The 10,502-nt window shown below is 48.2% G+C and overlaps 1 protein-coding gene across 1 annotated transcript; it reads left to right on the top strand.

Moving 5' to 3' along the window:
• Positions 1-235: 235 nt before the first annotated feature.
• Positions 236-8,886, top strand: PSMD6 (proteasome 26S subunit, non-ATPase 6). The gene is made up of 8 exons (XM_077275900.1): positions 236-489; positions 2,820-3,025; positions 4,413-4,558; positions 4,634-4,853; positions 5,938-6,046; positions 6,169-6,337; positions 7,659-7,736; positions 8,597-8,886. Exons 1-8 carry the CDS (start codon positions 345-347, stop codon positions 8,691-8,693), a joined length of 1,170 nt encoding a protein of 389 aa, XP_077132015.1. The 5' UTR covers positions 236-344; the 3' UTR covers positions 8,694-8,886.
• The last annotated feature ends 1,616 nt before the right edge of the window (positions 8,887-10,502 follow it).

Genomic DNA, 10,502 nt, shown 5'->3' with positions numbered 1-10,502 from the left:
AAAAAGAAGCGCAAAAGAATAAGAATAATTAAAACAAAAACCCAGATGCCAGAAGTGTTGTTTATAATAGCATTGCAATACGCCCTGCTTCCACTAGATGGCACCCGTTCTGCACTTTATGTTGCAATACTCGCTATAGCCAGCAGGTGCCGCTGCTTCATAACTCAGGTGTTCCGCAATTGCCGCCCTCCTCCAGCAGATGACGTCGTCGTGTTTGCAGGGTGCAGTTTCCGGCCGCCAACACTAGAGGCCGCTGTGATTCCTCGCCGGGCCTCATTGTAAACGGCAGCTTCCGGCGGAAGTGGTGACTGAGCAGTTCCCGGTGCCCCGAAGAAGACGGAGAGATGCCGCTGGAGAATCTGGAAGAAGAGGGGCTGCCCAAAAACCCGGACCTACGTATCGCACAGCTGAAGTTTCTCCTCAGCCTCCCGGAAACCCGCAGCGATGTCCGGCTCCGTGCTGAGCTCATGGACTCCATTACCCACAATAGTAAGTGTTGGTTATCGACCCCCTATGGAACTACAACTCCCAGCATTCCCATTGCTCTGAACAGCAGTCCTATGCATGTCGGGGGCTTCTGGGAGTTGTAGTTCCCCCATACATTGTTCATTAGCTAAGCTTGTCATCTGCATGCTCCATATAGAGGGGTCCTCTTATAAGAAGACCCCCTCACATTAAATACTAACACCCCCCGAGTCGTGATGGTTCTGCCCATAATGGCTGGGGGTCATGTGACGGACGTCCGCAGTGATGGAGGTGCTCTGTGCTCTGATTGGCTGATGTGATCACATGACATGGGCGGTATGGCTGAGACAGGCACGACCGCCGATTGGAGACGTCTCTGCCCCCCGCCAGTCATAATGCCGGGGTCTTATGTGGCAGAGGGGCGTGGGGGTCTCTGCGGGGTCAGGGCCTGGATGTGACTTGTTACCTGCTTGTTACTTTATCTGTCAGCCCAATAGAGAACAGTTGGGGCGGCGCTCGGCACGTGCTCCATTCTAATGACTAAGTGCCCTTTTCTGTGGATTGTCAGGGCCCCGCAGATCACTTGAAGAGCCCCTTTTAAGTAGAGAGATAAATTACAGACATTAAATAGATAATTTAGGGCGTTTGTGAAATTGTGCAGAGTTATAGCTCTGAGGGGGAGGGGGGTGCAAAAAATTCACATCCAGGCTCTAAATTCCATCAATGTTTTGTCTTTATTATGTTCTTTTGTGGTGAAAATTACCCTGAAACCGGATGCTACAGATACGAACTGTACGATTATAGCAAACTTGCATAGATTATGTCTTTTAAAGAGAACCTGACCGCTAATACACGCTACCCCATCCACGGCTGCTGGGTACAATGTGTGCCGGGTAGGAGCTGTGCGGGGTACGTGCCGCTCTGAAATGCTGCAGTGTGTCAGAGTAAAACATGAGCTTGTTGTTGGGGGCTTCTCCCCTCCCCCACTGCCAGTGATTGACAGCCCCTTTTATCTGGGAGGGGCAGAATCTACCGGGGAGCCGCCTGTCCCACTAGTCTCCCCCGCCCGCTGCTTATAATGGACAGGTGTCTCCCTATACATACACGCAGGGAGAGACCTGTCAGTCATCAGCAGCGGGTGGGATGAAGCTACCGGGGAGCCGCCTTGTCCCTCTAGTCCCTGTGCAGCTTGTTCCCCCGGTGGCTTGTAAAGTGTGTGTTTCTCTGAAATGCTGCAGCGTGTCGGAGAAAACCCCACATGGCTGAAGTCATGCAGGAAAGTCTTGTACGCGCCGCCCGTGGATGGGAGCATGTATCCGCTGTCAGGTTCCTTTTAAAAATCAAAATCGATGCATGGGCGCTATTGCTGCAATCATTCTGACCCAGAGGATCTGGTTTCCCCACAAAAAGAACCCTGTAAAAAAAAAACACAAAAACCTTTGGCGGAGAAAGAACATAGACACCTGCCTGATCCAGAGATCAGGGCAGCAAGTACAAGCTCTATAGGGAGAGGTGTAAGCGCTGCACCGGACCTTTACTAAGTGAATTGCAAAGTTTCTGGTTCTCACAAGCTCTGTTATAATTGTAACGTTTTCCTATAAGACTAACCCTTTAAGGTCTTATTCACACATCACTATTTGGTCCGTATTTTGCGGAACAAGTGTAACAAACATTGTCCCCTGTGGTGTACTGGAGACCCTCCTGGTTTTGCCATAGAAATACCCATATGTGAACTAGGCCTAATACTGTTTCCTGCGGCCCAGACAGCGCATGTCCTCTCCTGTCTGATACTGTGCTGTAATATATCAGTGCTGATACTATAGTTTGTCTATGCCGGATACTATTGTTGTGATCTCAGCTGTGAGAACCCTTAGAGGGAACCTGCCATGGGGGTTTTATACCTCCTACTCATGGTTGTGCTTGTACAGGTGCCTTCATGCGGATTAAACCCTGATTTTAGAAATAACGTTTCGCCGTTTCGGAGACATCTGGTGTTGAAATCATATGCAAGTGCTTCAGGGTGGGATTTGTACTTTTGCACTGTGTCTAACGGGTCACTCTTGTGTCAGTGACCTGTCATCCATGGCCTGACAGGCAAAGCTGTCAGCTGGGGAATAGGGTGGACGCACTTGCGGCTCATTTGGATACGATTTCAACACCAGATGTCTCAAACATATTTCTAAACTCAGGGTCAGGATTTAGTCAGCATGAAAGCTTATGAGGAGTAGGAGGTATAAAATCCCCATGATGGCTTCCCTGTGCGTGCTATGTATATAGGCGGGAAGGTTACTATTCTGTGACAGCAAGCGGTGCTGGGAATACTTCTGACCTGTAGCCGATTCTCCTGTTTTCAGACATGGCTCCCTACTACGAGGGTCTGTGTAAGCAGCTGGATTGGCAGGTGGATACGGACCTATTAAACAAGATGAAGAAAGCAAATGAGGAGGAGCTGAAGAGGCTGGACGCCGAGCTGGAGGACGCCGAGAAGAACCTGGGCGAGAGCGAGATCCGAGACGCCATGATGGCACGGGCAGAATACATGTGCAGGATCGGGGATAAGGTAAGCTGGCCAATAAAGGGGCATTACGATCTCCGGATCACCTTCTGATCTTCGAGAGGGAAGGGGTCACAGCGCTGATTGGTTTTGGCAGCCCCGATTGCAGGGTGACCCCATTTAGTTATGCAGTAGCGCTTCTGTGAGGGGGACGCAGGTCTGCACCCCCTTCATTCTCGAGATTAATGTAGATCACACAGGTTGGTCCCCCAGCAAACATTAAGTAATGACACATCCTAGCAATATGCCATCACTGGCTAAAATGGGAATTTCGTGTTGTAAGGTGTGAGCATGTCAGGCCCGCCAGTGCGGGAGCCCCTCTTAAGGTACCGTCACACTGACCAACTTTCCAACGAGAACGACAACAATCCGTGACGTTGCAGCGTCCTGGATAGCGATCTCGTTGTGTGTGACACGCAGCAGCGATCAGGATCCTGCTGTGATATCGCTGGTCGGAGCTAGAAGTCCAGAACTTTATTTGGTCGTCAGATCGCCGTGTATCGTTGTGTTTGGCAGCAAAAGCAACGATACCAGCGATGTTTTACAATGGTATCCAGGGTAAACATCGGGTTACTAAGCGCAGGGCCGCGCTTAGTAACCCGATATTTACCCTGGTTACCATTGTAAAAGTTAAAAAAAAAAAAACAGTACATACTCACATTCTGATGTCTGTCACGTCCCCGGCCGGTGTCCACAGGGTTAAACTGCTTTCGGCAGGAGCGCTTGCTAATGCTGCGCTGCTGCCGAGAGCCTCCCTGCACTGACTGTCAGTGCCGGCCGTAAAGCAGAGCACAGCGGTGACGTCACCGCTGTTACTGCCGGCGCTCAGGGCGCTGACACATTCAGTGCAGGGAAGCTCTCGGCAGCAGCGCAGCATTACCAGCGCTCCTGCTGAAAGCAGTTTTAACCCTGTGGACGCCGGCGGGGGACATGAGACATCAGAATGTGAGTATGTAGTGTTTTTTTTTACTTTTTCAATGGTAACCAGGGTAAATATCGGGTTACTAAGCGCTGCCCTGCGCTTAGTAACCCGATGTTTACCCTGGTTACCCGGGTGCTGCAGGGGGACTTCGGCATCGTTGAAGACAGTTTCAACGATGCCGAAGTCGTTCCCCTGATCGTTGGTAACTGGAGAGAGCTGTCTGTGTGACAGCTCCCCAGCGACCACACAACGACTTACCAACGATCACGGCCAGGTCGCATCGCTGGTCATGATCGTTGGTAAGTCGTTTAGTGTAACGGTACCCTTACATCTTTGCCGCATAGCGGGGGTCACAAATGAGGGACCCTGATAACGGGAAACAATAGATATTGATCAATTGAACCTATTTCTACACTTTGATTTCTCCCATCCTGCTGTTTTCTCTAACGCTTCCAGTTTTGTGTTTGGCAGGAAGGGGCTCTGACCGCTTTTCGGAAGACCTATGATAAGACGGTGGCGCTCGGACATCGCCTGGACATAGTATTTTACCTCCTGAGGATCGGCTTATTTTATATGGACAATGATCTCATTACAAGAAACACAGAGAAGGCCCGAAGGTTGGTAAGGGGTTAAATGACCCAGTGTAATGATTCTCGCTTTGCTCCTCCTAACTCCTTAATGTTTCCTTCCAGTCTCATCGAGGAAGGTGGTGACTGGGACCGGAGGAATCGTCTGAAGGTCTATCAGGGACTGTACTGTGTGGCCATCCGAGACTTCAAGCAGGCGGCCGAGCTCTTCCTGGACACCGTCTCCACCTTCACCTCGTACGAGCTGATGGATTACAAGACCTTTGTTACCTACACCGTGTATGTCAGTATGATCGCCCTGGACCGACCAGACCTGAGAGAGAAGGTAAGTCGGCCGTAGTCATCGATGGTCTCGGCCTCGCACAAGGAGCTATTAATAAGTTCTTAGCCAATTGAGGAGGCACCAGCTGGTGACAAAAGACTGCAAAACAGAAAATACACACATTATTCCAAAGGTGTAGTGATTTTTATATAAATGAAGTCTTGTGCAACCAATATGGCTGGAAGGTGCGAGGGTTTGTCCTTTATCAGATGCCACTCACTTCTGCATCAGGAGGCGAGCAGTGTCCATGACGTTGCATCTGTAGATACCTACCAGGACACGTGCGTGATCAGCAGGCGTTATGGACGCTCCCCAGATGCAACATCATCATAGACGCTCATCTTCCTACGTGGAAGTGATCGGTGCCGCACAAAACCCCTTTAAGGCATGTATAGTGGATACCTAGTTGAGATTAGAAAGCCCCTTTAAACAAGGATTTTTCTTTAATGGGGCTGTCTGGTGAAAACAAGTTGTGAATAGTGATGAGCAGAAGTGCTCGTTACTGGAGTTTGCCGAGGGGGCTCGGGTACGCACAGAGTATCGTGGGGGGCTCAAGTGACAGGGTCAAGTCCCAGCGGCCGCATGTTTCACGGCTGTTGGGCAATCCCAGTTTTTTGTGGCTGTCTGTCGCCAGTTGTCGAGTAATCCCCCCGCATGTTTTGTGCATGTCTAACAATCACAAAACACGAGGCCGTGGAACATGTCACTCGAGCCCCCATGATGCTCGGTGCATACCCTAGCCACTAGTTGTGAGCTATCTGCTGGATAGGTGATCAGGTTCTGATCGGTGAGGGTCCGGGCGCTGGGACATGCACCAATCGGCCAAATAGGAAACTTTTATCCCCATTATAAAATGAACCAACAGGTTGGACATCAGACATCTGCGCCAATCATGGAGCTGCCCGTAAAAGCAAAGTGCAGCGTCCGGCAGCCCCGCAGGGAATTGATAGATGCTGTGTAATACTGTGGGGAGGGAGATGTGATCCTTGAAGCCCCCGTTAGTAGCAGCCATGTACATACAAAGTGGATAATCTGTAGGATTGAGCACATATTTTTTTGGTAACATATTTTACCTTTTTAATTCCAGGTCATAAAAGGTGCGGAGATCCTCGAAGTGTTGCACAGTTTGCCCACAGTCCGCCAGTATCTCTTCTCGTTGTACGAGTGCCGTTATTCTGTGTTTTTCCAGTCGCTGGGTAAGATAATCCAGAAGACGCGGCCACAATTTACAGGACACATTCTATATAAAACGTTATAATGGAACTCCATCACTTTCTGTCACATTCTTCTATAATGGCGTTTCCGTTCTTGCTCGCAGCTGCCGTGGAGCAGGAGCTGAAGAAGGACTGGCTTTTTGCCCCCCATTACAGATACTACGTCCGTGAGATGAGGATCCAGGCCTACAGCCAACTGCTGGAGTCTTACCGCTCGCTGACGCTGGGCTACATGGCTGAAGCCTTTGGTGTCGGAGTAGAATTCATAGACCAGTATGTGTCTCTTCTCGCCATTACCTTGTACACTGGGGTCGGGGGGGAATTTCTTGCAGACAGAAAATTGGTTCCATTCATCTAAGCACCTGGTTATCTGCAAGCTCCAGTCAGATAAGTGGGGCTATGTCTGCAGAAAATCTGCACTTGGGGGGGGGCGGTAATCTGAATTTTCCTGCACCGGCAGGTCTATGGCGTTTGTCTAATCAAGAGGTGACGACTGACCGCAGCGGTATCTGCAGCAGCGTTTGCACAGTATTCTTAATACCGTTTTACAGCGTTACCTCCTACAACAATAACCAGATTGTGTGATGGATATATTAAAGGGGGTGTCCAGTGAAAACAAGTTATTACATATCCACAACCGCTGGGACCTGAACTGATCGTCAAAATGAGGAGTTTCTATCCGTGTTCCAAAAATGGGGCAGCAGTTTAGATGTCTGATGCCGCTCCATTCATTCTCTGAGGGGGGGACGAGCACTCCGCTCCCTATAGGGAATAAATTGAGCTGCGGCTGAGCTTGCACACGGCTGCTCCATCGTCCTGCCGATCGGTGGTGGGCCCAGTGATCAGACCTCCCACGATCAATAAGTTATCACCCATCCCATGCATAGGTGATCATTTGGTTTTCATCTGACAACCCCTTTAAATCATTCAGTCTCATGCACTGACTACACCTAGTAGAACCATAAGGTTAGAGGTGACACTGATGAACTCCGGTTTCAGTGCTGCTCTTCCATTACTAAGCATCGCACTTCTATATCGGTGTTAGAATTTCACAGGCTCTTAGGATACATCATCGGTATCCCATCAGTTCGGGGCTGGATGTGAATGGTACAAAAAGAAAAAAAAAATCAATTTAAAAATGGCGCCTGCGCAGTAGCCGCTATCGGTGTATAGAGATTCGATAGCTGCCGGTGACACCATCTTTCTGGAGAAGAAAAAAATGTTTTCCTCCAAGATGGCGCCACCTGCACAGTAGCAGTTCTCCGACATCGTTGAGAGCTGCTACTGTGCAGGTGCGGTTGGCGCCATTTTCAGTTTTGTACTTGTGATTACTACGACACTAAACCTGACACAGCTGGCGCCTGCAGATTTTTTTTTTTTTTTTTTTTTTAGCAGTATGTTCTCTTAATCTTGTCCCGCTCTCTCGGCATTGAATGGTTGAGATGGGAACTACAGTTACTGCGATGCAATTAAGTTGCATTCCCATTAATTTTAGAGGCACTGACAAATGGCAGACACACTTCGGTGCTGGAATAATAATAATAATGAAGTTGCACATTGCGTTTGTAACCCTCTCCTTGGTTCTTCCCTTTAGGGAGCTTTCCAGGTTCATCGCAGCCGGGAGACTACACTGCAAGATAGACAAAGTGAATGGCATTGTGGAAACCAACAGGTATTGTGCGGGGGGAGGCTAGTGGCTGATAGTACTGCTCAGTGTGGCCCCCGGTTATGTACCGAGTGTTATACTGGGACAAGGCGCCCACATATTGTATAAGGAACGTAAGACGCCATATTGGATATTGGTCCAGCGGGTGATTCGGTGTAATGGTATATACGTTGTATATTAGCAAAGCTCCAAAGATGTTTCCGTCTCACAGTCCGTCCCATCAGTTTCCAGTTTCGGATCGACTTGCGTTTTATCAGAACCGATGTTATAAAGGGGGCTAGCTTACCTATCGAAATGGTGTCCCAAGTTTTTTTTCCCTTTGAGTTTGCTGTATGGATTAATGTTTTCATAGATGAACGTTTTGCAGATGTGGCGGTACCAAATGTTCTTTTTGGTATTTTCCATGGTGGTGATTATACTTAAGCCTTAACCTGTTATGGATATACTGCAGCGTAAAGCCAATTTAATAATCTGACGCTCGTCCCTCATAGGAGTACAAAGATGGCAGCGATGGTTATCAGAAAGGCCTTACACCTCAGATCTATAACACCTAAGTGATGCTATCAAATGGACAGTGGCATTTTAGTGGTTAAACGGCGATCGGCACGCACTCCAGTCGCTGCCGTTAGAGGCAGGTGCCCCCGTGTACGGCTGCGGGCTCAGCTCCTGCCATGATGAAGTTATGTCTGCAGAATCCCTTTCAGTGTGAATTTTTGCCAACGTTAGACTAAATGCGATATTATAAGTTTACACTTCTGATAATGCAGTCTTAATAAAGGAGTAAAGTTACTTTACCAGAAGCCATAAAAACCTCTAAAAGTCCCCCCAGTTCCCTGCCGCGTGTAACACGGTGTTGTGTCTTCCAGGCCGGACAGTAAGAACTGGCAGTACCAAGAAACGATAAAGAAAGGAGACTTGTTACTGAACAGGGTACAGAAGCTCTCCCGGGTCATTAACATGTGAAGACGCCGCACTCTTTTAACCGGGGTGAATGGATCAAGAGCTGAAGACCATTATGTCGTGTATAAATATCTCGCTTGCTAGTGTTTCAGTGACTGATGTAAACTTAGGGTTTTTACACTTTTACGTTATGTTAACAAATTCAATGAGTACAAAGAAACGAAAAAAAAAAAATAAAAAGAGAAAATCAGAAGAATATTGTCTTTGCTTTTATTTAGTGGCTTCTCCCACAAATCAAGTAGTTAAAGAAGTTTATTCACTGACACTTCTTTGTACCCGTAAACCACTGCAGATGGGCACTAACACATGCCGAACTTGATTTCTGCCTACAATTACCAAGATCCCCTGTGCATGACTTTTCACTTTTCTCCTGCTTTGTATCTTCACCGGTCAGTCTCCTTCCCCCTCTGGCAACCTTTCATTACAGAATGTACTAGTTAATGTCTCCTAATTTTTATTTATGCTTGTGTACATAACGCCGTATTTTTCAGCGCTTCACAGACTTTATAATCACTGCCCCCCCCCCCCCCCCCCCCCCCCCGGGGCTCACAATATAGATTCCCTGTTTGTCTTTGGAGTGTGGGTGAAAGCCAGAGAACCAGGAGGAAACCCACATAACCTCCTTGCAGATGGTGTCCGTGACCTCAGTGCTGCATGGTTACAGTGCTAACCAATGAGCCACCTTTACTATATTATAACTGTAAAGTCTCCTTCCACCTCTGGCAGCGCAGAAATATAGTAAGTTCCTCTGCCGATCATTGTACTGTGTGTCAGGAACATTGGAGTGTCAGTCCTCAGAAGCCATCTTCTCGTACTGCCAGGGCGGGTAGAAGAACTTTTTTTTTTTTTTAGACCACTGCTCAGGGAATTGGAGGATCAGTATACCAATAGGCGTGTGATTCTGGCAGTGAGGAGAGTGACTAAGGCTGTTTCCAGCAGCGCTCAGCTCAGTAGGTGGACATGTCCTGATCACCAGGTAGTGCCATACTAGAATTTCACTAGACCATTTTTTTTTCTTTAAGACTCGAATGTGTTTTTTTTTTTTTTTTTTTTTTAAGATCTGTACAATAGATACATCTGTGTCTCTGGTACGTGTGGTGACAGTTTTCACACGTACTACTGACACACGTAGACCAATGGGTCTGTGAACATATCCGTGTATTTTCACAGACCGTATGTCCGTGTGCCCCACACGTAGACATGTCCGTTTTTTTAGTCAAAACGTCCCGCACACGGAGAACACTCATTGATGTCATCTGTGTGACACTCGACACCGGGGAAGAAATGCTATAGTTAGCGCTGTTCCCCGGCGGCTGGTGCTGAAGACGGCTCTCATCATTTTCCCCTGCTGTGCCAGCAATCTGCGCGAGCAGAAGAGAATGAGGAGTTATATTAAAGTCAGAACGATGACAGCAGGTGGGGGCTTTTGCCACTATTACTCCCATCAACCTACACTTGCTGCCGCAAAGAACAGTGACAGCAGGAGCGGAGGATGGGGGTATTCATCAGCTGCCGCCTGCGATATAATGAAATAAATGAATGAAAAACCCGGTGTGGGTTCCCCCCTATTTTCTTTAACCAATCAGTCAAAACTCACACCCGGGGGCTGTGACCCTGAGCTGTCAGCTTCAGCAAGGTTGGTTATCAAGAATAGAGGGTCCTCACGCCTTTTTTTAAATTATTTAAATAATTAAAACGGCGCCGGGTCCCCCCATTTATTTGACAACCAGCCTTGCTAAAGCACACAGCTGGGGACTGGCATTCTCAGGCTGGTAAGGGGCCATTGATATAGCCTCAGCCTAAAAACAGCAG

This window comes from Ranitomeya variabilis, chromosome 8 (assembly GCF_051348905.1).
Source record: "Ranitomeya variabilis isolate aRanVar5 chromosome 8, aRanVar5.hap1, whole genome shotgun sequence".
Taxonomy (NCBI): domain Eukaryota; kingdom Metazoa; phylum Chordata; class Amphibia; order Anura; family Dendrobatidae; genus Ranitomeya; species Ranitomeya variabilis.
Note: the sequence above shows the minus strand (reverse complement) of the source record. Positions and strands in the feature narration are given on the sequence as shown.